Below are 26,326 nucleotides of genomic sequence, written 5' to 3' on the forward strand. Positions count from 1 at the left end.
GCAAGTCCATGGGAGCATGACTGACCAAAGGCAGAAAAGGATATACAAGTGTCTTAACTAGATAGACTCTCTGTGTCTGCCTCTGGAAACAGCAGAGCAAGGCTGAACATTTTAAAAGTTAGCAGAAGAAAACTACTCTTGAAAACATAGCTCAAGTCTTGGGGAAAGTGTAATTTTCCCAGGACAGGCAATGAATATGTCCTCAGCAAGGGACTAGGTCAACATGCCCTCAGGTTACATTACCAAAACTTTTTAGTCTTCACAGTTCAACAACTGTAGTCAGCCTTCTTTGGCAGGAAATGCTTGAGACATTTAATCTGGTTTTGTCTCTGCACAAGCCACAGCAGCATCTGCTTCTAAAGTGCCAATTGCTAATTGTGAAGTGGTATAAAGCAGGGATAGAAGTTAGTGTTACATTAGGACATCGTTGCTAGATGCTAGCCTTGGAACAATAATTGCATTTTAAGGCCCAGTTATGCTATTTATGGTAAAAAACATGAAAAAATTAGAAGCTCCTAAATCCTAGGTAAATAAGGCATTTAGGATATGCCAGTTAGACTTCTCTAGAAAATATCAACCCTGATATCAGCAGCAACCATCAGCCCACCTTTAATCAGACCAAGCAATGTTGAGATAGCCTTTTCCACTTGCTTCACGTAGTGGGCTGCACAAGTACTTCATATTTGCCGTGCAGAGCACTTCCACAAAGAAAGTATAAAGACTTGGATATCAAGGAGAAAGAGCTGTGAGGCTGGTGGTTCTGGACATCCTAAGCCTGAGATGTGCATAACTGTGTAATCCCTAACCACACTGCAAGAGGAGGAAGAGTGACTGGTGATGGTCAATGTTATACTCTGAAGTTCAAAAGAGCTTTCCAACTTGAATTGGGACTGGCACTGAGGATTTAACATGTTCATTTTGAGCTGTAGTAGGGGTCTTATAGCAAATTTAATGTCGATGTTATTTTTAAATGTGGAGATCTTGGCCCATAGGATTTCATCTGAAGTGCTTTAATGTCTGATTCCCACTGACATCAGGGGGGTTAAGTACCTAAATACTGCCAAAGATCCAAGTTTAAGTTACTTTTGAAACTGGAACCAGGACTTTTCAAAAATCTCAACTAAAATCTTTCTTATGATGAATTTAACATGACCTTTGCACCTGGTTGTACTATGGGTCACCATTCAGTGAAAAGAAGTAAAAGTTTTACCCGTAGGGTGAAAAGTTGGCAAGTACGGTCAGCACAAGAAAGAGAACTGTATTAAGAAACAGCTCTTTATGTTCCTTTGCAGTACCCTTTTGCTCCCATGTGACGATGTACCTTTCGGGATGTAAAGGCATCCTGTACTGTGCTGTGGATGCCTGCTGCATGCAGCCTACCTGGACTGGCATCCCATTTTTCCTCAGTTCTGTTATTATGCATGTCTTATAAAGTCATTTATTATACAAATTGGCTATTTCAATTCCCTTTTCTGGATGGTGTTTGCATTTTTAAAATTCAGTGTTGGGTGTTCGCTTATTAGTCAGTTTTCTTTAGCTGTCACTCAAAGTGACTGCGCGACTTGATTCCCTTCTGGTTAAAAAAAAATTAACAGAGAAGCTGCCAGTCAAGTTTACCAAACAGTCCAACAATAGAGAAACTGCAAGCCCAGAATATTCTCCAGTTTCTGTAATTATATACTGTGCAGAGAAATAATTGTATGATAGCCTGGCATTCATTATGTGAGCTTAAGCGCTCACATTATAGACTTCTATTTTGAGGACATTATTACCATGCAGTAATAATTCTGTTCAGGTTGGTGATACCTGGTGTACATCAGCTTTTATAGATTAGGGAAATTTGTTAATATTCTGCTTACAAATGTGCCAATAAAATTACTGCTTGATTTCTGTTCTAAATACACAAAAGAGTTTTTTAAAGACAAGTAGCAAATCTTTGCCTCCATTCATCTTGAACTGAATAATACAGAAAATATGGATTTAAGCCAATATCTTTATTTAGCCAGTGCTGCTATTAAATTGCTATTTAAACAACAGAGTATATACCTTATGGCAACAAGTACAGAAGTACCAGATGTGACTGTGCTGGAATGTGCCATTGGCCAGAAATAATAAATTCAAGTCACAGTGTTTGATTGGATAATTGTACTAAGTAGATCAGAGAAGACATTTTTCAAAAGGCCCATAAGGATTTAGAAAACCAAATTCCACTAATGATCCATAGAATTTATGCTCATAAATACCTGGTCCTCAAGTCTCTTTCAGATGAGGAAAACTGTTGAAATTTTACACTTCCATAAAAACTAATCTAAGAAGAATTAGTTCATCTAATGGTTATTGCCAGTGAATTAGCATGAAACCCATTAGAAGTTTGTTTGCATGAATGTGAAGTCTTAAACAAATCTATCACCGCTGTGATAATCTTGTAATGGCATCTAGTGTTGGAAAAGCTCCAAGAAGCTCACCCAAAGGCGTGCCAGTGTCTGTGGCAGGCATTGTCAGCATGCTCAAAACATAGTGGTTAAACACTGCCTTGGGTCAGCACAGGCACAGAACTTCACCTGCAGTTCTAAGAAGATAAACTAAGCACTTCGTGATCTAGGATGTAGAAAGCTGGTAAGTTGATAAAATGGTTTTATTTATACAGCTTTTGAGAAAAGCTATTCATGGTTGTTCTGAATTGTAATTATTCTAGCCATGTGCTTGTAAGAATGAAATCCCTGTCACTGCCCAGTACTGTTGAAGGGCAATTTGAAAACATTTTCTCCTTGCTGCTTTGCCCTGTTTTCAAAGCCTGTTTGCTCTTGTTAGATTGAATGGAACTCGACTGGCTTCCCAAATATACAAGTTGTTAATCTTTTTGGTAACCTGATCACTCAGAAAACAACTTTCCAAAGATCCAGCTCTGTGCTGATAGGCTACCTTTGCTGTGCAGGCACAGGTTGTGATGCTGGCTCATGGACCATTGTGGTCAAGTCCACTGATAAGCACAGTACCAAATGCAGACAGCTAATTTGTTGTTTGAAAGTTTGGCCAAGGAGTCTGCTGCAAAGTGGTACTGAGGTGCCACTGAAGGCATATTCCTTGTGGCTAGGGTAATAGAGTCTGCTTTAAAACTACTGGGTTCCTTCTCTTGAAAAGGCTTTGTACGCTGATATTTCAGGCAAATCATTCAGTTCCTCTTTCCCTGGTTCATCTGTCAGGAAAATGGATGACATACTGACATTCTTCATGAGCTATTCTAAGAATGTAATGTAATGACTATAGAGAATACTAAAATATTTTAAGAAAAGGTGTTAGATCTGCAAAGCATTGTTAAAATATCCCATTCACAGGAATACACACATTCTGAGAGCTAATATGTTGCTCAGATTGAATAGCTTAGAGGAATACAATGGAGCTATAAGGGGAAATTTTGTCACCTTTTCAGCTCAGATAAAGGAGAGGAAATTTTATACTGGGGACAGAAATAATGTGTTTTACTAACTGAATATTGGCAGACACGTCTTCTGCACGAACATCACTCACATTTCCTATAATCCTCTGAGATGCGCAGTTTATGAACGCTTGCAATTGCACTGACAACAGTGTGTGTTGAGATCATGGCTATAACTTTATCTATTTTAATGTTAAATTATGAATTTATGGATCTAGATACTCTGTGAATAGCATAAATTATTTTAATGCAGACAGAAATACAATGTGACAGCAAATAATTACAAATATTTTCCTGCATTCTATGGAACTTTACTTTGATTACTTGACTATTGTATTCAGGTTTTTCTCACCTCATTATGAGAAAAAGAGGTAATAAAAATGAATAGAGGCACAGGGCAGGGGTTATTCTGATAACACAATTCAGCAAGTAGGAGCGTTAGTCAGAACAGAATAAAGTGAATTGAAATGCCCTAGGTAATGAGAGCTGCTTTGGAAAAGGTAAGAAGCAGTGAATACTCTTGCTCACTTGGTAGTTACTCACACAAGCAGACCTTTGTCCTCAGTATGACATCTCATATTAAAGTATGAAGCAGTTAATAAAACTAAGACTTTCTTTACAATTAACAAGAATATTAGTTTCCTATGGAATTCATTGCTGTAGGAAGATCTTTAAAAAAAACCAAAACAACACACCACAGTTGTTTAACAGGATTTTGAAAGAACTGGCTGTATAAAGAGAGCAGAAGAGCTGACCTGGGGTGAAGGCACGAAGAACAACAAATATGTACAACCTGTCTGTAACTGCATATGGCTGGACACCAGAGCAGTGAGCTGCTGGGCCAGCCCGCTGCTGAAAGAAGTGTGCATGAGATGGTAGCTGTCTAGGTTTTATGGTGGACCATGGTGCATTCCCAAACCAGACAGCTATGGTCTCAATGCCTCAAATCTTGAAATGTGATGTTTGTTTGTCACGGTATTGGTTTTGATTCTTTGTTTGGCAGTGTGTTTGTGGCATGGCTCGGAGGGTTTTTTATGAATGCTGCTTTCGAAGGTATACCTATGTTTTTAATTGACTGAGTAGGACAAATTATCTAAATGTAGTAGTAGCAAGCATAAGTTTTTTTCTGCAGGCTGAATGAAGGGTCATTCACTGTTGCACATCCAAACAACTACCAAAGGTGAAGGGAAATAGCATATCCTCACTCCCCTCCCCCAGGTCGTGGGCACATGCTCTATCCTGTTTCTCCTCCACATCAGGACAATTAAGGTGGACCAGAGTGGAGGCATTTTGTTGGTGTGGTGTATTCACCAATAGGTTTAGAGCTATTGCTTCTGAGCTTTTATCAGTTGTTGCTACTGCTGCTGTTGTTGAGAAAAGACTGGATTTTTATATCAAAATGTTTAATGTTGTTAAGTTACCACTGTAGGTTGAATGCTTGGTTATTGTTACTCGGTTTGTAAAAATGTGCCAGTGATGGGAACTGATAACTTCTGATCATCTTCAGTGTCAGAAAAAAATGCCTTCCTAATCTGCTGTCACACCACATCAACAAACCAATAAATCAAATAAATATTACATATGCAGGTGACTGCCACTTCCCCCTTTGTGTCAGCAGAGAGCCTGATTTAAAGTCACACTGCTGTAAAACTTATACCCATTTCTTTGCTCTTTGAAGCAGATGCTCAGTAATCTCTAAAACATAATCTGGGTCTTTGAGTTCCAGTTACGGGGCCCTCTTTGTGTTCTATTTCCAGCCTGAACTATACTATCTCCAGCTTGGAGGACCCTGTTGCAGATGTCTATAGACACTGGAACATTCATTTTTAACAAAATATTGGAGAAGCAGGTGAATTCCAGAAAAGCAGGATGCCTATTAATATAATTTCATAGGTTCTTCAAGCAGCAAAAATAATGAAGACTTATTTCCTACTGGCTTCTTTCTATCCCTGCTGTAGGAATAAACACATAATGTCCTCATAGGCTTCTCATAAAGCGTCTCCTACTCCTACCCTGCCCTTTACCATTGCCCTCAAAATATGTCTAGTTTTTCCTCAGATCCCTTGGATTGCCACACTGTACTGCTCACGCCCTGCAATGCTCCCAGTTCTCTTTCATGACTCTGGAGTTGGATGGGTAAGAGGCCATATCTGCTGGGCTTAGATCAAAGTTGTGTCTATATGGATTTGCCAGCTGCCAGGAACATATTTATTCACTTACTAATTGGTCCCTGGCTCTTAGAATAAAAATGCCTGAAGGCATAAAAATGCCTGAAATTCAGGCATAAAAATGCCTGAAATTCAGGCATAAAAATGCCTGAAGTCTGCTTTCCTTTCACTGGGAACATTTCTCTGCACTCTTCTCTAGCTGCCGTTTTCCCTGAGCTTTGCAGAACTTGGTATCTTTGAGACATTTATTTCTGTGTCAAATTCTCTTGAAATCACTTGATCATTCTTTAAAATTGCCATGGAGCAGTCTGTTGTGCAGATGCGTAAAGAAACCAGTCTTAAAATTATAAGAGAAAAGGTGCACAGAGCTAAAAAATAATTATAGATTAGCCTGACATTAATCAGTATAACAGAAAGGTTAACTGCATACTCAGCTAATGAAGAATTAGAGGCTAGATAGATAGCAGAATTCTGCAAACAGTTGTTTCATGACTGTTAGGTCTTGTTACCCAGACCTGTTATCTTTCATTGACAAGCTTACAAGTTAGAATGATAACAGCAACTATAATGAATAATGTATTTATTTTTTTTAAGTTCATGGGACTTAAAATCATATGAGATCTTGAGGTAGGAATGAGTAGGGCTCACATTCAGTGAACTAAAAGCTGTCTTCTAGATAGATATGAAAATTAGGAAAGAATGAGTGAGGAATGCCTAGCAGCACCTACCAAACACTTGTCCTTGCTCTCATCTTGTTTGATAGTGTTATGAATGACGATACGTAATATTTGCTGGCTGGGTTTCCAGTGACTGGTTAAGTTTTCCCAGGCTTTGCATAGAGATGTGAGGGTAGCTAATAGACTGTAGGACAGGTTACAATCACAGATTGTTCTGAATCATTTGGTCAAAATTATCAGCTAATTATGTTTTAATACAAAAAAAGTGTATTTGGGAATCAGGAACACAGGCTACACCCATGGGATGAGAAAATCTCTGTCTTAAAAAACAAAAATTCAGAAGATGGCACAGCAGTCAGCAGAGGGAAGGGCTTTTTTGTGAGATCTCAGTGTCAAGTTGTGGCTTTGAGCTTTATTTTGATCCATGAGTGTAGAAGGAAGATAAGCAATAGATGCATACCACTGTGAACACCACCAATAAGACCACTGTTAAAAGCCTGTGCCCTGTTCTGTGACTCACACCTCCTGGAGGATGGAGCTACTGAAGAAAATTCAAAGGAGAGGAACAAAATGGTCCCAGAGACCATCGATCAACCATTTGGATATAACACTTTAAGGGACTGATCAGCCCAGAATGTTGGGAAAAGGTTGAAGAATTTGATCATCCTCCATGGGTACTTGTACATGGGTACTTGTACATGAAAAAAAAAGTTTGATAGCAGGAACCAGGGAAGCTTTTTCTATTTTCTAGACAAGCACCAGAAATTGAAATTAGATTAATTTAATCTTGCAATGAGGTGCAATTTTTTGGCACAAATCACATATAAATATTGAAAAAGCTTTTCAGAGAAAATGTTGAGCCATTATTTTTCTTGGAGTCTTCAAATTGTGCCAATTTATTTGTCTGTATGTAGTATATAAATCTAAATATGCTGTACATATAAAGTGTAGACAGATACACAATATTTACCTATGTATGTCATGTGGACATATTCTAGATATATCAGAGACAGGTGAGAGATAGTTGTAGAGCTTCCTTACTGATAACGAATGGCTTTATAAATAATATGAAGACAAAGATATAAAACACGAGATCTAGATAATCCAAAGCTGGGCATGAGGTAGAACCAGAATTAATCTCCAGACTTCCCAGAATTTGCTGAATATTCTTCAAATTGGTTACCTAGACTTTGCTTCAATTTACATTATCTGCACAGTAGGTGAAAATATGGATTTTCTTTTGGGAGGGGGGAGAGGAGGTTAGTGATAATTGCTTTTCCACTAACAGAAAAATAAGTCTATTTAATTAATTATTGTGAAAATGTATTTGAAGTTTTCCAAAGTGAAAGAAACATAACAAAGAGTGAGAACTGTTATATTTCAGTTTGATCCAGGGGAAACTTAAATAGCATCATGTACCAGACAAAGCTAACAGCTCCAGTTTTCCCGCTGCTAAGAGGAATTGCACAAATGCTAAATCGATTTCCTTTTCAGAGTGATACTAATTGCCTTTTGTCCCTAAGCACCATGTCAGGCATTATCCTCAGCATCTCTTCAGAGCTGAAAAGCTTAGAGAAGCTTAAAAGGCAAACACAGAAAAATGCTATATATATAAAATATTTCTTAGACAAATTGTGTCAAATAAGGTACTAACCTCAGAATGACTTTAATGTGCAAGTGGGAGAAATATCAATTGCTTAATGAGGCTGAAATTTATCCCCTTTTAGAAAGCCAATATGAGCCTATGAACCACTGAAAGCCAATTCTAAACCTATGGCTTAAGTAGATTTAAGGGGAGTAATGGCCTCATGCTATCTTTCTGCATGGAGTCAGTGTTTCGTTGCCAGTGGCCTGGTCCCATGCTATTGATTTGTAATAAGACTTAGTATAAGGTATTTGGGATATATTTCATGCCAAAACATGTCTTGGCGTCTAGTCTTCTCTGTGTTGGATGCTGGCCACTGCTAGTGCAGTATATTAAAAAAAAAAACAAATCTCTGATGCATTTGAAATACTGATTTAGCCCTTTTTCTTCCAAATCCTCAACAGACATTTCTAGAGCCAATATGATACTGCTATGTGTATTTTATGATATTCAGTATCTCTTGAAAAAAGTACTTAGAAGAGAGAGTTTAGGTCGGTCAGACACAGTTTCTGATATGTTCCACCATATTGCAGCCAGTGTGGTCATTTCAAGCTGTTTTGCTTCTGGGATTCCAGTGGAAAACACATCAGAAATCTTCGTTAGTAGTAAGAACATGTATCTTTCACAAGCTCATTTCAGGCTTAAGAAAATTGTCTTCAGATATTTAAAATTTGTTTTAAAGTTGCTTTGTCCATGCTCTTGACATTTCTATGGATATTAATTTAGCCACAGAGATGATTAAGAGCCTTAGAGCTATCAGGAATAATGCTTTAAGCCCTCATTCTGAGGGCTATATATGATGGGACTTTTAAAGTCCATATGTCCTTCTCTTCCAACATTTAGTCTTTACATAACTGGACACACGTATGCTCTATTAATTTAAAAACAACTGCTTGGAAATGCCACTAACCATCAAGTCTTCTTTGTAGATTATACTCTGATCTCTATAGTATCATTGCATATTGAGAAGGGAAGGTGATATCCTCCCCCCGGAAGGAAGGAAGGAAGGAGGGAAGGAAGGAAGGAAGGAAGGAAGGAAGGAAGGAAGGAAGGCTTATCATAGAATCATAGAATGGTTACTAATTGGTACTATTAACCAAGCTTTCTGATTGCAGCCAGACACCTACCCAGCTGCTCACTTACTCCCCCTCCTCAACAGCACAAGGGGAGAAAATAGAGTAAAAAACTATGTGGGTTGGGGCAAAGACAGGGAGATCTCTTACCAGTTACCATCATGGGCAAAACAGACCCAGACCTTTCTCCTGGGGCAGGGACAGGCGGCAGACCTGCCTGCAAAAGGTATGCCCAAGTGGAGGACCTACTACAGCAGGTGGCTGAGCTGCAGGAGGTGGTGAGGAGGCTGTGTAACGTCAGGGAGGCTGAGAAGGACTAGGTCCAAGCACAGTCTGCAGTGGACCCACAGCCCATGGCTAAACAGCCAAAAATTCCTCCAGCGGCACACACAGAAGCGAAGGGGACCAATACTGTGGAAGAATGGAAGGTTACAATGGCAAGGACCAGCAGAAGGTCTTGAAGCCCAAGGTGCCCTTGCAGAACCACTTCACCACTCTGCAGACTGAAAAGACCCATCGCATCAGGAGAGAGCTGGAGCTGAGTAAGGCAGCCCGATGTGCTCCCCATATAGAATCACAGAATCATAGGATGGTTTGGGTTGGAAGGGATCTTAAAGATCATCTAGTTCCAACTCCCCTGCCACAGGCAGGGACACCTTTCCTCTAAACCAGGTTGCTCAAAGCCCCATCCAACCTGGCCTTTAACACTGCCAGGGAGGGGGTATCCACAACTTCTCTGGGCAACCTGTTCCAGTGTCTCACCACCCTCACAGGAAAGAACTTCTTCCTAATATCTGATCTAAATCTACCCTCTTTCAGTTTAAAACCATTACCCTCATCCTAATCACTACATGCCCTTGTCAAAAGTCCCTCTCTCACTTTCCTGTAGGCCCCCTTCAGATACTGGAAGGCTGCTATAAGATCTCCCTGGAGCCTCTGTTCTCCAGGCTGAAGAGCCCCAACTGTAACAGCCTGTCTTCATAGGAGAGGTGCTCCAGCCCTCTCATCATCTTCGTGGCCCTCCTCTGGACTCGCTCCAACAGCTCCATGTCCTTCTTATGTTGGGGGCCCCAGAGCTGGATGCGGTACTCCAGGTGGGGTCTCATGAGACTAGAGTAGAGCAGGAGAATCACCTCCCTCAACCTGCTGGCCACGTTGCTTTTGATGCAGCCCAGGATATGGTTGGCCTTCTGGGCCTGTTATGTTTTAACAGGTTTTTTTATGTGTCTAGTAGACTAGATCTTTTTCTCTTTCTCCTGTATGGCAGCAAGAGGTTCTACTCCTTCTGCCATTGATTTTATGGAAAGTGTCCACACGCGCAGTGTGTTGGACCGAGCAGTGCAGGTGGAGCCTTCTCCCGTAGATGGTGCCCTATCTTTAGCTTAGCATTAGGTTATCATGATGTTGTTTCTCCTCAAGAGGTAATGGCAGGGGTTTTGTTCTGCTTGAGGTTGCTGCAGTCTCCAGATAATCCCTTGATTGCTATAAGCTACTTGCAGCAACCTCAAGACATCAAAAGCACTTTTTGCCAAAAAGAAATGTACAAATCATGGAAATAAGCCTGATGTCAGTGGGTATGTTTATGCTGCATATACTTCACTGGAATATAAAGATTCCAAATTACCTAACAGGAAAAAAGTCTAGCTGTGAAAGTACAGAAGTCTAAGTTTAGTTTCCTAACAGGCGAAATGATCTCATGCTGTCTTGCCAAGCCTGGCAGCATACAGACTGCATGATATACATGAGTACTTGACAGTTGTCACTGCCCATGAAGGACTGGACTTGATTAGTGGCTAATAAGGACTCCTGCATTGTAACTTACAAATATAACACATCTTTAGTAGAACAAGAAACTAACAATATTAGGAAATTGTACTTGTATGGGAGGAGAAGAGATCAGCCAGGTTGCTCACTCAGCTAGTAACTGGCCTTAGCTAGCATATTCTGGCAGTGTGACTTCAGTTCAAGTATCTTAAAGAAAGAGTCTTACTTTTACAGATTGATGAGAAGGTAGCAGAGCTTTTGGTCATTGTGCCCCAAAACCCTTTCATCGTTAGCTGTGTGTGAAGAAAGAGAGGCCTGAATTACTGACTGTGGTAGTAATTAAAAGTAAAAAAAAAAAAAGACAGGAGAGGTCCAGCTTTCATGGTTCTTGTGCTCCCTGCATGCTAAGTTGGCTTTCTTTATCTGTAGTAGATTTTATTCATAATTTCCAAAAGAACTCCTGAGATACTAACAACAAAATTTGGGTAAAAAAGATTTAGTTTGGATTTGGAGGAAAGGCAAAGGGAAACTGTTCTTGATGTTAGCTTGAAATAAAATTATGACCATCATTCAGCTGTAGACTTGTTTAAAGCTATGACCAGGATTGCTGCTCAGCAGAAGCATCTCAACAGTATGTCTAACAGTTACATTTGCTAAGGTGGATATGACCTTGAGTGCGGCAAGAGGCAAATCATTAGGCAGGTGTCTGGTACAGACTCTAAGAATCTGCTAAAGGTAAGTACAATAAGCCAAACTTTTATCAGTTGACCAGTCCTCTGAGTCCAAAACACCATTGGAAAAAATTTAGGAGTAGGTAAGATGAGTAAGGTTGAAAGTAACATTTTATATATATATAATGTTTCTAGACTCCCAGGGCAAAGGTAAGTTGTGGGGAGCCAAACTAAAGAAACAGCTGGAAGTTGTCTCACCAGAAGTATCTGTAGAAAGCAGCTGAAAGGAATCATGGGAGAAATTATTCCTATATATGCTAGCATGTTCTCTAAGCATTACATAACACTTAGGAGAAGTAATATCAGGCATAAATCTGACATTTCAACAAGGAAGATCTCCTGTCATCCCCTATGCTGTGTTACCCCACCCCAGTGAGCAGTGGGAGAAAGTTAAGTCGAATGTTGGCAAACGAGCTGATGAAACCATCTACATTGCCTTGAATATCCCCAGTTGTGAATGCAGCGTGTGGCAAACACTGGAAATGTAAACTACTAGAGACGCATCCTCAGACAATATCACTCCCATGTCTGTGGGTAACAAACAAGTCTAAGCAAATCTACGGAAGTGGAATATTTCAGTAAGGTGCCTTTTCTATCTAATCAGATCTAATGGCCCCTATGAATGAAGAAAAAAAGTCCCTTTCTGACCTCAAGCAGCTTGTTTCATTTGCACAGAAAGCCTTTGACCGTGATTTAGGACAGCTAATGTAAGACAAACTTGCTGATGTAGGAAAGTAATAGGATTATTTTGGCAACATGCTTATGGAGAATGACCCTGGGCAACAAGGCCACAAACCTTGGAGTACAGAGAGATATGTTAAGATTAGTGCACAGCATATTTTAGGGGGTTGGACCTGGCTGCAGACATTAAGTTAGCAGTGCTTCCCTCTTCTGAAAAAACAAATGTGCCAGCAAAGACTGTGTCAGCAAGGATCCTTGTACATGAAATGTCCCTGACTGTGAAACCTGATGACAGACGCTTAAGGCTGTAAGGATGGATTCCGGTATGGATAGTTCAGTACAGTGCTACAGCTTACCCCAGCAGTCTGCATCTGCAGTCGTCGAGGAAGGAAATGACGAGGCAAAAGGCGAGGGCAAGAGTTTATATTGTCATCCCTTTAGATAACTGGAAAGCATAAAAAAAGTAAGCTTCATCTTTAGGTTTCATCTTACAGTATTGGTCAAGGAATGAGACCCATGAGCATGAAACACATACTGAGAACCTGGACACACCACCCCCGAAAGGATCAAAAGCTGCCCCTGAAGCGTGCAAAGTGTCCTGTGTACTAAACCATGTGTGGAAGCACGGTATGTTGTACATTGTTGTACATTGCCGTACTAGTGTATGAGAATAAAAGAATTCGTGCAGAAACCCATAGACTATTGTCAAGTTGCCTGCAAGGCCTCCACGTGAACATCAAGCTTGTGGCTATACTTGCAGAGCAGCATGGCAAAAGCTGTGTAAATATAGCAAGCCATTTTCTGAAGCTGGAGGGATGCAGTCATGATGCACTGTTTCCTACAGGATTAAGGCCTTAAGGGGAACTATGAATGTTAGAGATCTTTGGCTTTGGTTCAGAGAAGCACCTGGAAGCTTGGATACAGATAATGGCAATTCTCCAGCTGAGTAGGAAGCTCGTAAAAATACGCTTTCTTAAAAAATGTTTCATGGTCCTAGATCCCAGGCAATGTTGTCATGCCCAAATGTCCTGTTGCGTTTGGTATTCCTGCTTTTACGTGAATTTACTCCTGAGAGTACAAGTTTAAAAAGGAGAATGAAGCAGAGACAGATGCCTTGGAAGGAGTTTGATTTCTGAAATCAGGTTGAATGTCAAGGAGTACTTTCACCTGATCAGTTCATTCATTTTTGGGTTTCCAGCTGGACCAGAGGTGTTCTGTACTTATTCTATATAGGATTTATGGACTGATGTGATTAGAAAAAAAGTAGTTTATGGACCTGAATATGCCTCTCTCAAATACAAATTCAGGAGTAAGATAAAATTAATGTGAGAATGAGACCCTCTTTTTTCAGTTGCAAACCCAGTCTAAAGATTATATTGTGGCAGTGAGAGAAATACACAAAACTAGTAAATCATACATGCTGCTTAGACATTGAATTGCTTTCCTCAAAGTAAATAAATTGTGCATGTTTTTGGAGAACCATAATGCAAAGGCAGAGGTGTCAACAGGATACAATTAAGTTGTGAATTGCCAAGCAGAGATGTAATATGGAAAACCCTTATCTGTTGTGAGCAATTCTATTTGGATTACTCATGAACATTTCAGTCAGATTTCGCAAAAATACAGTTGAGAACTTCATTGTCTGTCCTGTAGCTATTTGAGCTTGCTTCCCTGAAATAATATTACATTTGTGAATGTGTCCATCTCTATATACATTCTCTTTTCCCTCATGTTTCCTTTCACTTGTGAAAGTCATGTTCATGGTTTTTTACCTTGTCTTTAATAAGCTGTAGCTATTGCATTGTATTATGTAATATGTTGAAAGTACCAGTACAGAATATGCCATGCTCTATAAAATGCATAGAACATCTCTTGTATATAGAGAAATGAATCATTTCCAGGGAAGGAAGTTAAAATTATAATTCAATCAAGGCAATTCTGTTCTTTGTTCTTGGACAGGAACTGCTCTATCTTAAGGACATCTGAATCTCATCTGAAATTACAAAGTTTGTCATTCCTTTATACAAATAATAATTAAGTAATCAAACCATTAACAGAATAAAAGAGGTTAAAATTGTTTGTTTTCAGTCAGAACAGATTCTAATTAGTTCCTGACAGAAAGTTGTCCTAATACAATGCATTATTGGCTAGTCTCATTATTGAGACTATTGTCAATAGGCTAAGCCATGAAAGCTGGAGGTGGGTAGGTACACTCCTGACTAATTGCTATTCAGAGGTTTTCAGGTGTCCATTTTAGAAATAAACTAAAGCATCATTTGCCTGATGCAATATGTGAAGTGATCTTTTTCCTGTGCAAAGCCTATACTTCTTTCTTCTTCAAGACAGAACTTTAGAAACCAAATCACATACTATGGAAAAAATTTGAAGGATCAGCTTTAGAAAAGGAAGAAACAGGAATATGCTTTCATGTTTCCCAAGGCCATTTTACAGAATTCCTGCTTTCCTGGACTTTTTAATAGTCTGTAAACAGATGAGCATGTAGTTAGTTCCTTGAGCATATATTCACTGAGACAGGCTAGTTAATCTTAATTTCCAAGATCAAGACCCTAAGTATAAGACTCTGATATACAAGACACTCAAATACACCAGAAAGCTGCTGTGGTGCCTGAAGAGTCAGAGTGGAGGCTGCAGCTGAGCAAGCCGGAAAGCTGGTGCTTGTTCTTCACGTTCATTGCCCAGAGAAGTTGTGGATGCCCCCTCCTTGGAAGTGTTCAAGGCCGGGTTGGATGGGGCTTTGAGCAACCTGGTCTAGTGGAAAGGTGTCCCTGCCCATGGCAGGGGGGTTGGAACTAGATGATCTTTAAGGTCCCTTCCGACCCAAACCATGCTATGGTTCTATGATTCTATGAACGGCAGCTCCACAAATCACAGTGCAATCTTCTCTATTCAATTTGGAATGGCAAATAAGCCTTCCTGACTGCAGAAGTTAAACCACCTGCATTGTTACAAGTTATTTGTTTTCCGTCAGGTCTATAAGACATTTTATTCCTTTTTCCTGGTGCTGTGTTAGTGCCTTTAAAGTTTTGTTTTACTAGTAATAGAAATTTATCTTAGTTCTTCTTCTGAAGTATGGATAAAGATGTTTCTGCGAACACACACTCAGCAAATGCATTGATATGTTCTAATTAATGAATTAGCCATAGAGTGCTACAATAATTCACTTTATCTCTAACCATTCCCAGTGAATTACTTATATAGTGACGTTCCTTTATTAGCAAACTGCCATTTGCATCACTTTTACATTATTGCTCTCATTATTCATTATAGTTTTAATAATTCTTTAGTGCTTGTTTTCATCAATAAAGAAAAATGGATGGTGCCCATGAAGCATTTAGCCTTATCTTAATTCTATATCCCTAACACCATTGCCAATAGCGCAAGAATAGATACATAATACTTTAACTGACAGTTCTTCCATTTCGTGCATTCCCTTGTCTCCTTTTCTCTCCTGTATGCCAGTATCCCTGAGTTTGTTCTGTAAAAGCAAAGGATGTTTCTGTATTAATGACTATTTAAATAACAGAATTACATTGCTATTGTACTTGCTTCTTTCTGCCCCAGACAATGACTATGAATTAATTAGCATTAGAACATTGGAACTTCCTGTGAATTTTAACGTTTTATTTGGAACAGTCTGTGTGCATTATTGAATGATTTTAAACCTCCTAATGCAAACCTGATGGTATCTCTACAAACCTCTGAGGGAGTGTGAGGTCATTAAAGTTAGATTTGCAAAGAAAAGACATGGATTTCTCTCTCACATTATTCTTTCCCGTGCTGATAATGCTATTTTTGAGCTCTTGCTCAGAGTGGCTCATTTGTATTGAAAGATTCTCTTATCCTTTATACTATTCATCCACGTTTCCAAACTTTTCGTTTCATAAGGCAAATGAACTGTGGTTTTTCAATAATTAAAACTTTCTTACAGGAAAACGAGAACTTACGTTTTCAACTGTTAATGTTGTCTCCAGAGATAATGGTCACTGAAAGGCAGCCCAGCATGAAAAGCAAATATACTTGTCGGAAATGAAAAGAACAATTTATACCATGTCTTCTTCCTGTCATCATCACTGATAGTTTATTCCCTCCGCGAAGGAGGATTCCAGAAGTAATAGTGTTTTGGCATCCAGGAATCTGCATGGGAAGAAAAATATGAAGTTTTACTAAAAATTCTTCCTGAAATGTTAAGTTTGTTCTATATTTCTGATGATTGATTGTTTACTATTATTTTTGTTTTTAAAACAAAGGGTTTTTAAATTCATGGATTCATGGGAGCTCACAACATAATTAGCACCCTACCCGTGACTGAGGGAGAAACACTGGCAAACACAATCCCTCCTGAAAGGAATGAATCCCTCTGTACTACTTACTGAGCAAAATATTAGTGAGTTAAGCCAGGTGGATTGCTTAAACAGATTTTTTTTTCCTTCAGAATCAGGTATTATATCTATAACCTACATTTTTCTGTTTTAAAATAAACTTTTTTTTTTCAAAAGTGAATAGCAATGTGTCCTATTCAATCACACAGCTGACAGAAACACCTGTTCCCAACTTGCTCAAAGTTGTGAATTAATGAATTTGTTTCAAACACAAAATTGCTAGAGAAGCATTTCAGAGCGTAGTTTGCTACCCACTCTTGTTCATGTGTGTCCAGCACGCCAGTGTGCTCATAAGGGGAATGAAATCTCAGCAGCAGAGGTCCATTTCTCAGTGCTGGCTGAGCTAAAGGAGAAGTAAGAGATTTTATTATATGAGTGGTGAAGAGTGCATTTAAAGCAGCGAGGATCTTATCAGTTTCGACTAAGTGCTGATATACTAATTATGCCTTAACTGCATCTCCTGTTTCCTTCTAGGTCTTACTGCTGCAGCATCTCTTGTATCACTGGCTTGGGCTTTGGCTTCCTACCAAAAGGCCCTCCGTGACTCCCGTGATGACAAGAAACCCATCAGTTATATGGCTGTTATAATCCAGTTCTGCTGGCATTTCTTCACAATTGCAGCAAGGGTTATTACTTTTGCTCTGTTTGCCTCGGTTTTCCAGCTGTACTTTGGGATCTTCATTGTGCTACACTGGTGCATCATGACCTTCTGGATCGTCCACTGCGAGACAGAGTTTTGCATCACTAAATGGGAGGAAATAGTTTTCGACATGGTTGTTGGTATAATCTATATCTTCAGCTGGTTCAATGTCAAGGAAGGAAGGACACGCTGTAGGCTTTTCATTTACTATTTTGTGATCCTTCTAGAAAACACCGCCTTGAGTGCTCTCTGGTATCTGTACAAGGCCCCACCAATCTCTGATGCATTTGCCATACCAGCACTGTGTGTAGTGTTCAGCAGCTTTTTAACAGGCATTGTTTTTATGCTAATGTACTATGCCTTCTTTCACCCCAACGGACCAAGGTTTGGGCAGTCGCCAAGCTGTGCTTGTGAGGACCCTGCCGCTGCCTTCACCCTGCCCTCAGAAGTGGCAACAAACACTCTACGGTCCATCTCCAACAACCGGAGTGTCACGAGCGAGCGGGATCAAAAATTCGCGGAGAGGGATGGGTGTGTGCCTGTGTTTCAGGTGAGACCCACCGCACCATCCACACCTTCATCCCGGCCACCAAGGATTGAGGAGTCTGTCATTAAAATTGATCTGTTCAGGAACAGGTACCCAGCGTGGGAGAGACACGTGTTGGACAGGAGCCTGAGGAAGGCAATCTTAGCATTTGAATGTTCCCCTGCTCCTCCACGGCTACAGTATAAAGATGATACCCTTATCCAGGAGCGCTTGGAATATGAAACTACGTTGTAAACAAAACAAAAACACAGCTTGAAGAAGCTCCAACATTACAGTCCCAAATTAAGGGTTGACAGTAGGGCTGTAGTAATAACTAAACTGCATACTACAAGTAGAGCAGCAAGCTGTAGTGTTCTTAGTCTGGCTATCATCATGATTATCATTTGATCCACTGTGTGCAGTCTGTCTGCAGGACACTGATACAGCAGCATCACCTGAAAGCCTCAAAAAGCCCCAAACCCTGACCCACACATACAGATCAGTTACTTCAGCTGGGGAAACTCACCCACGACTCCTTGCTGCTATGAAACTCTGACTGCACAGTACTTAACAATCAAACCAATAGGAAGGCTCTGATCAGAGCTTTCAACTTTAGCCAGTAGTGCATTTTATTTTAGAAATGAATGATTGATATTTGCATAATCAATGGCAAAAAGAAACAAAAAAAAATCCTTTTCAAAAATAACAAAACTGTAGCACTCAATGTTGCTGTTATGAAAACTGTTTTCTGGGGAAAAAATAGGAGCATAGTAATCTTCAACACTCCCATAAATCAACCATTCAGGTTAGAATAGGTTTGCAAAATAGTTCTTAATTGAAAACATACATCGTCATGTTTGTAAGGCTGTCTGGAAAATAAACTAAATTCTGATTAATTAAGTCATAAACATTAATACTACCAGAACTGTTTGTTTTCTGTGGAATTTCAAAGTCTTTTTAAATGCAATTTAAGTTCTATGTGTTACTTTCAACAGAAATCCTATGCAGCTCACTTCTGGTTTTCAGGAGAAATAAGGAGCTCTAGCACGTAGTGATGTAAATTAAATGATAATCATGATCCAGTGTTCAATTTGCAAAAAAAAAATATATATGTAAAAGAACAGGGAAGTATAGTTTTCGTATTCTAAACTTTTTGGAGGACCCCATTCAGATATTTCGGAAGAAACTACAAGGAGATGAACATACTGAAACTTCTCTGTTTCAGGACTGAGAATGCATGATTCAGTGTGTGAATGTATGCAGGGGTGACAAGAGACCATGACATGCCATACCCTTCTAGTGCCAAACATTGTATAACTGCAAGGTTGATATTGCCTGAGGGACAGATAATGAGCGGCACGAGCCCTACCAGAGCAAGAAGCAGGAAAGACCAAGCAAGTTCTCAACGTGTAGAGACAGCTCTGATTTTTCCCACCCAAGGTGTAAGTGATGTCTCTTACAGGCTTTCAGCCACCTCTCAGTAAGTATATTCACCGAAGTATAATATAAGCAAGTTATGTGGAAGACCCTCTTCTGCCTGTTCAAGACTTGTGTCCAGATACATCTAAAAATTACACTGAATCTCTTGTAAAAGAGTGCTTTTGCTGCAAGCTTTTGGGTTTTAAATACCTCCCTAAATCTAGTCAATGGTATCCTCCTTTATGTTAAAAGTATCCCCTGATGGTGCTTTCAGATGCATTAAAGGTGCAAGTCAAAATTTGATAGTATTTTTTTTAAAGCTGGTGCAGAGTGAAAAACTCATGAATTATTTCAATATTTTTGTAAAGTAAAAATATGATATAAAAAGGTTACTTTTTATAAACCTCAAATCTTTTAATACATTTCATTCTCTTTATAGCTTAGATTTTAAGAATTGGTCCATGAATTTTATCACCTGGCTTCTCCAGGTTGATATAAACCTCGTTTCACACGTTATGGATTTGTTTTGCAGTGTAATGCCATATGAAAGCCTACATGGGTACTTTTAGAATACTCTATAAACCATGGATCCTGCTTCAAATGTAAGTAGCTTGTAAAGACACCAAGTGATTCCATAAGAAACAATTTGCTATAACTATTTCCATCCGTTTTAGGAGAGCGAAGCAGAACTGAAGAGTTACTGTTGTAAATGGCATTGTCAGGATGGAGAAGACCTGATGATTGGTATTGTAACCTTCACCATCAGGTACATCCAGTGTAGTCACTGCTGTATATGCTGCTGGGTAAATTTCAGTCTTTCCTGTTATTAATATTTGTACTATGAAATGACCGAGGTTACACAGCCTATGTTTATTTGTATGTGTTCAATTAGCCATTTTTAATGTTGACTTTTTTTATTAGTGAAATGTTGATATCTGTTGTTCTTTGTTGGGGCGAGTTCCTCAAAACAAAACATCTGTGGAAGTGCAGGAATCTGCAAGTCAGAGGGAACTTTACACAGATCAGAAAATACCCGTGCTTCAAGGGTTTCTTAGGTATTTTCAAATTAAGCAGTGGCCAACTGCCTCTATAATAATTTTTTAAATAAAATAATTCTTTGATAGTCCAAACCTGAAGCTTTGTACAAAGTGATTGCCCTTCCCTGCATGGAGATATAGCTGATTATTCAGAGAAGAGCACTCATATTTTGTCGGAAAATATACCACTGGAAGAAGTGCTATAAAAAGATTTTGGGAGCAAGTCCTTTGTCCTGTCAAATTCAGTAGAGCCTTCACTCCAGAATCAAATGCTCCCTCGCCCAAGGAAATTGCTGCTTTTCTTTACAAACAAGGCAAATGGTAAGCTTTGTAATCCAAGATGTGAGAGTTTCTTTTGGAAACAGTTCGATGTGTTTGCTGCTGTTTTAACAGTTAACAGAAATTTTAACATGAGTGAGGCACAGCAGGCAGTGCTCTCTAGCTCTTTGGTCGGGGCTTACAGAATTGAAGAAACGTTGCTTCATACAGAATTTAAAGGGTTACGGTCTGGACCAGTGCTTGCATTGCAAGTTTTCTGAAGAAGGTTTGGAGTGAGTTTGATTTGCTCTTGTTTGGTTTTGGAAGGAAGGACACAGAGGCATTATTTATCCATGTGTTTTTTAATAGCTAGCATTTACTTTCTTTACTCTCCCAGCATTTTTTATTTTCTTTAATAATGCTTGTAAATTTATCTTGAGCAAACTACTGCAGGGTCTGAGTGCGCAGCGCCATATGTGGCAGTACGTATACACGGCTTGTCTTCAGGATTCAGTCCGGCTGTTTGAGGAAGGGGGAGAAGTCATTTTATACCAAGTCAAAATTTACTCTCCAAAATCTTTTTCTATTATGGTCGTAATGTCAGTGATATTGCACTGAGACCACGGTGGCCATTGAAATCTTTACACTCAGATGACTACATGGACAGTTTCTTAATTTGCTTTGCTGTGAACAGTCTCATTAAAAGCTGTAAGAATTTTTTACAGAAGTTGTCAAGATTAAACATTGTCCACGTTGAAATCCCATGATGGCCTTACAGACAATTAATAATCAATATGCACTATTCTTTTTACCACAGACAGTTTTAAGATCTATCAATAAAGTTCGATTAAGACAGCAATAGCAAAAAAAAGTATTGAAAAAAATTTAACTTCTGCTTTTGAAATAATGAAAAAAATCAGGTCTTTTAAATTTCATTCCAGAATAACATGAAAATGAAAAAGTTCATAATTATATTCTGGTAAAGAAAAGCAATCACATCTCTTTGTTAGAAGTAAGAGTCATGTAAGCATTGTTCTAATGAATCAAACAAATTTGCCATCAGATTTAACAGTAACTTATCTGGTTAAAGACTTGGTCCTACAATTTTAAGAGTTTTGAATTTGTATGTTACAGAAAAAACAATTTAATTGGCATTCATGACTCTAATCAGATAAAGGAGAGGTAAAACGTACCCATGTTCATTCAGAAAACATTTAAGAAAATGTAAGATAAACCTTTTGTCTTATTTTAAAAGAAATTTGTTCTATAATAAGATAAACTTTTTTAAAAAAATGAATTCTTTGAAAATATGTGCAATACTTTTTTCGTGCAGATTTAATAATGAAAAAACTCATTTCCACTTTAGTTTATGTCAGTTTAAATATGCTTCCTGTGCTAGAACAATGTGTCTGTGCTTGGGTTATGTGGGCTTGATAGCATATAAACACTATTTTCATTGGCAAATCAACAAATTTTCTATTAATTAATTTCTATAACATTTGAGAAAATTTTCCTTCCAAAATTAAAAGCTAGGCCTCATTTTCCTGATTTTGTAAACTTTTAAGCAGAGGAGGTAAATTAAAATTTTATTGGAGCTGCAATTTTTAATGTGTGGTGAATAGCTATTAAACCCAAATTTGTCTAAAATACATGATAGTCTAGCCAATATATCATTATGTCCCGAGAAGAGCAATTCATGAGTGATACTAAAAGTACGAGTGCTGCTTTATTTGGAAAGGGACTCCCAACCCAATGACACAATATATTCATTTACTTTTTATTGGCCAGCAAATGTTTATAACTAGCGTGTTGGGTTTTTTAGAACACAAATCAAACAATTTTGAAGTGTTTGTAATTTGATCACACAACTCCTTAAGAGCCTTAAAAGTGGTGCTGTACTGAGTTTTAGTTGGCTCTGCTGGTGATTCAGCTCCCAAAGCCACTGCCCTTTCTCTGCTCTGTCCCTGAAGTCATGCAATCTGGAGTGACTGAGATGCTGTGATTTACTCTGCACCCCCTGCACTGCCGACACAATGCCAAGGAAAAGACTTCAGCAGATTGCTGGGGTCCTACTGCTGCCTCTCTTGCTCCTGTGCATAGTGGAAAGCAGAGTAAATTGCATTTGTGCATCCATCTAAACAAGCTTATTTAGGTTGAGTCCCTACAAGAGGTGCATGATGAAAATAATCACAACACACATCCATGAATTTACATGCCCAACACTGTAATTACTAATTCTGTAGTATAACAATGTAGTATGTGGGAAGGATTGTCTAAATACACAATAAGCCATTTAATTTTGCTAATTGTAGCAATTAGACTAGCTTGCATGAAGCCCATGCTCTCAGCAGAAAGCCAAATGTAGTAAGCGGCAAACAGCTATTTATATACCAGAGACATTATGTTATTAAACCCTCCCTTGATTTTTTATAGAACTATGTCTTTTCATAACAGCATTGAATCCATTCCTCTTTATTCTGATAAAAAAAAGATAAAATGCAAAATGAGAACAGATTCTTTTAAATCCGGGAATTAAAAAACCCACAACATGCTACTGCAATTCACATATAGTGATTTTGTGAAACAAATTCCATCATCATTTTCACTTGGCTGCAAATTGCTGAGTGATCTGCTTCTGAGATGATTTCTCACATCTGGTATGAGCAGACTTCATTACAAGAGAGACAGATGACCTTGTAAAGCCTTGCTCATGCAAGGTTAGGGGAAGAGGGTCACTGATCTACAGATCATTTGCAAAGATTTTTAACGCATGAGGGGTCCCCTGGCACCATTTGTTTTACCGCAGTGACCTCACTGCAGGTGTTTGGTGGGATTTCTTCACAGTTACACTGGTATGAATATGAGAAAATCAGGCTCCTGGCGTTGAGTGAATAACTCCATGAAATCAGACCACGATAGTGGAAGTCTTCACTTCCTAGCTCCTAACTGAAGTCAGCTGGAGATCTGCTTCCTACCAAGAAGCCTGAATGTCACTCGGCTCAAATCGAAATACATACTCTAAACTTAGTGCTAACTCAGCATGAATCAAAACATTTCTTTTTCTTTCCTTTTTAGTTCAAACATTTAAGAATATATCCATCTTGACCGAGATGACATTTTGTGATCCTTTTAAGAAGACTTTGAAAAATGTCTCTGAAACCAGTCATTTCCAGTGATCCTTACAAAAGCCAATTGCTGACCAACGCATTCATTAAAAGGAACTTTTTCTAAACATGTAAGCTTGGCTCCTGTACTTACATTTTGTTCTGAATGCTTAGCATCTAATTCATATGCTTAGCATCTAATTCATATGCAGAGGATCTTATACACCCATTAGTAAGCCATGTGCCTACTCTGAATCCTGGAGCAAAGAGGACAGATATGCAAGACGCAGGGGAAAAAGTCCTTTTCAGCATATTTCTGGGGTGATTTGCATGAGCTAGAGAGTTAAGAGAGAAGCTTCTGTGTAATTACAACAGAATTATAGATGCTGTATTCATTGATAGAGATTTACAAGAAATTGTGAGATATGGCCAACTAATAGAAAGATCAAATCTAAACTTCTACATGAAAGACACTGTAAAATAAAAACAGCCAAGAAACTTTAAAGCATAACCAAAAATCTCATTTCCAGGAATGGTTGGGATAAACTTAAAAATGTAATGGATTTGTCAATGTAACTAGATGCTACATTCATACAAACAAAGACATGACTGCTATGGATACAAACATTTTCTGTATCTGTAGATTTCAGCTTCTTCTTTCAGATAACTTTGCAAGCAATTGCTTCTGGATCTTGCTTCTGGGCATGCTGTAGCCCTAGGCATGCTAGCAGCGTTTCTACACGAGATCTGTTCTACTGTAGGAAAGTTCACATCCTTTTAACAAAGCACTGTGTTTGAGGTTTTTTTGCACTGAACTAAACCTCACAGAATCATTTCTAGTGTGAAATAGGTGCGTCCACTGAGCCATCTAGTGTGTAAAAGGTACTGCAAAACTGAAGTTCATGAGTGATTTCCTCGAGCTAAAAAAGCTGCTAGCTGAATCTCTAGAAGAGCCTTCAGAGACATAACAGTGCTAAGAGAAGATGTAGGCTGTGTTTGGGTGCTACGAGCCCACTCGGGGCAAGGCCTGGGCATAGTCCAACACTCTCTCCCCCACCTCATGCACCAAAGAGCCCACAGAGAGGAAAACCACGTGCATGGGCTGGACGAAAGCCACAACACACGGGGACCAGATACCTGGCATGCTACAGCACACACGCAGAGGTCAGTGCAGGCACATCAGGGGCCTCAGGCTAATACTGTGATCCTCCAAACTGCACTAACCAGGAGCTCCTGAACTTTTTATGCTAAGCATAGATTCAAGCATCTAAAATTTGGCTCCTGAACTTGGTCAGAAACGCCTCCGTCTTCACAGCACAGAGTAGCTCATCTCCTATCTCCCACGTAAGCCTGCCAGAATCCCATGAGCAGGTATTCTTCTGTCCATCTTACCTGAAGGACTCATGTCCTCTGGGGTGCTATCAGACAGAGCTTTGCACAGAAATACTCATGACTGCTTTACCAGCAGTAGATTTGTGGTAAGCAGAGACCAAGGGGAGAGCCAAGCTCAGTTATCTCTTCAGCTAGCAATGATTCATATCTCTAGCTACCGTCTCTCAGGGGAAGGCTATAGGGCTGCACGCTACTGAGGAGAAGGGCATGCTCCCTCCTTCTTATTTTGAGGCTGTTCTTCCTCTTTGTGCAAAACTGAAAGGTCATCCTGTGCAATGTAGACATACTTTTAGTATTTTGATGTATTCGATCCCTTTAGTGCTGAGGACTCTGAAGTTGTTGCACACATCCAGTGCCATTGCCTGCGTCCAGCTAGGGTGAAGTCTACAATAAAAAATTGGAGCAGATGCAAAATCACTCTGCTCACCTTCCAACCTGACCAAAAGCTGTATGAACATGGTTAGCACTGTGACAAAGCCTGAATCTCTACACACTGCCTTGAATCAGGTCTACTAATGCACTGTGTGCACTCTGGCCTCATTCACTTGGTTTCTCGTTGCAGCTCAGGCAGACTTTGTGTGTGCACCAGAGCTACACTGTGTAGCTTATCCATAGTTCCCTGAGCCTGAGGTGCACTCCTTTAGCGATACCAGTTCTTTTGCCAAACAAAGATCAGTTTGGGCTGAGCAAAGGGCAAACAGGCTTTATGCTGTCTAGTGAAGCATGTGGAGCAGACGTGGTTTCTCTGGACGGTACGTTTGAACCATGGTTGTGTGCAAATTGCCCAGGTTATGGTGAATGCAAGAAGTAAGTTCAGTGCCCACAGTTTGGAACATGCTATAAAGAGTACTCCTTGCAAAAGTGTTTGTTCTTCTCATAATAAAAATAATAGGATCATGTCTCATACTTGCAAGAAAATTTACAGTATCAAATGAATTCCTATGTATATACAAGTATATATATATGTGTGTGTGTGTGTATATACATGACAGTGAGTCATGAGATTCTATTAGGATTCAATCTTAGAGTTCATTTAAATTCTAAGCCTAAAAAAAAGCATCAAGAGCATCGTCATTAAGGGTAATCAAGTGATAACTGCAAAAAGAAAAGAACATTATTGGAAAATACATTCCAGTCATTATTGGAGACAGCTTTGCAATATATTATGCTAGTACTTTAATGAAGAGTTGTGGAAGAAATATGTCTCATGCTATATTTCATCATCTTAAATATTTTGGTAAGAGAATAGAGTGGGACATAAAAAAGATTTGGACAAAATAAATAAGGATTTATCACATTTAGTTAATCAAGGAAAAAAAAGCATATAGGCAAATGGCAAAGGGACCAATTAAACCTTTTATTTCATTTAATGTTG

At 39.1% G+C, this 26,326-nt stretch overlaps 1 protein-coding gene across 1 annotated transcript in view; it reads left to right on the forward strand.

Annotated features, from left to right (window-relative positions):
• Positions 1–17,996, forward strand: part of XKR4 (XK related 4) — a 252,826-nt gene extending 234,830 nt beyond the window's left edge. Inside the window, exon 3 of the mRNA XM_068396982.1 lies at positions 17,050–17,996. Within this exon, the coding sequence (XP_068253083.1) occupies positions 17,050–17,996 (947 nt within the window). The remainder of the gene's footprint in view (positions 1–17,049) is intronic.
• Positions 17,997–26,326: the final 8,330 nt, after the last annotated feature.

This window comes from Nyctibius grandis, chromosome 3, assembly GCF_013368605.1.
Source record: "Nyctibius grandis isolate bNycGra1 chromosome 3, bNycGra1.pri, whole genome shotgun sequence".
Taxonomy (NCBI): Eukaryota; Metazoa; Chordata; class Aves; order Nyctibiiformes; family Nyctibiidae; genus Nyctibius; species Nyctibius grandis.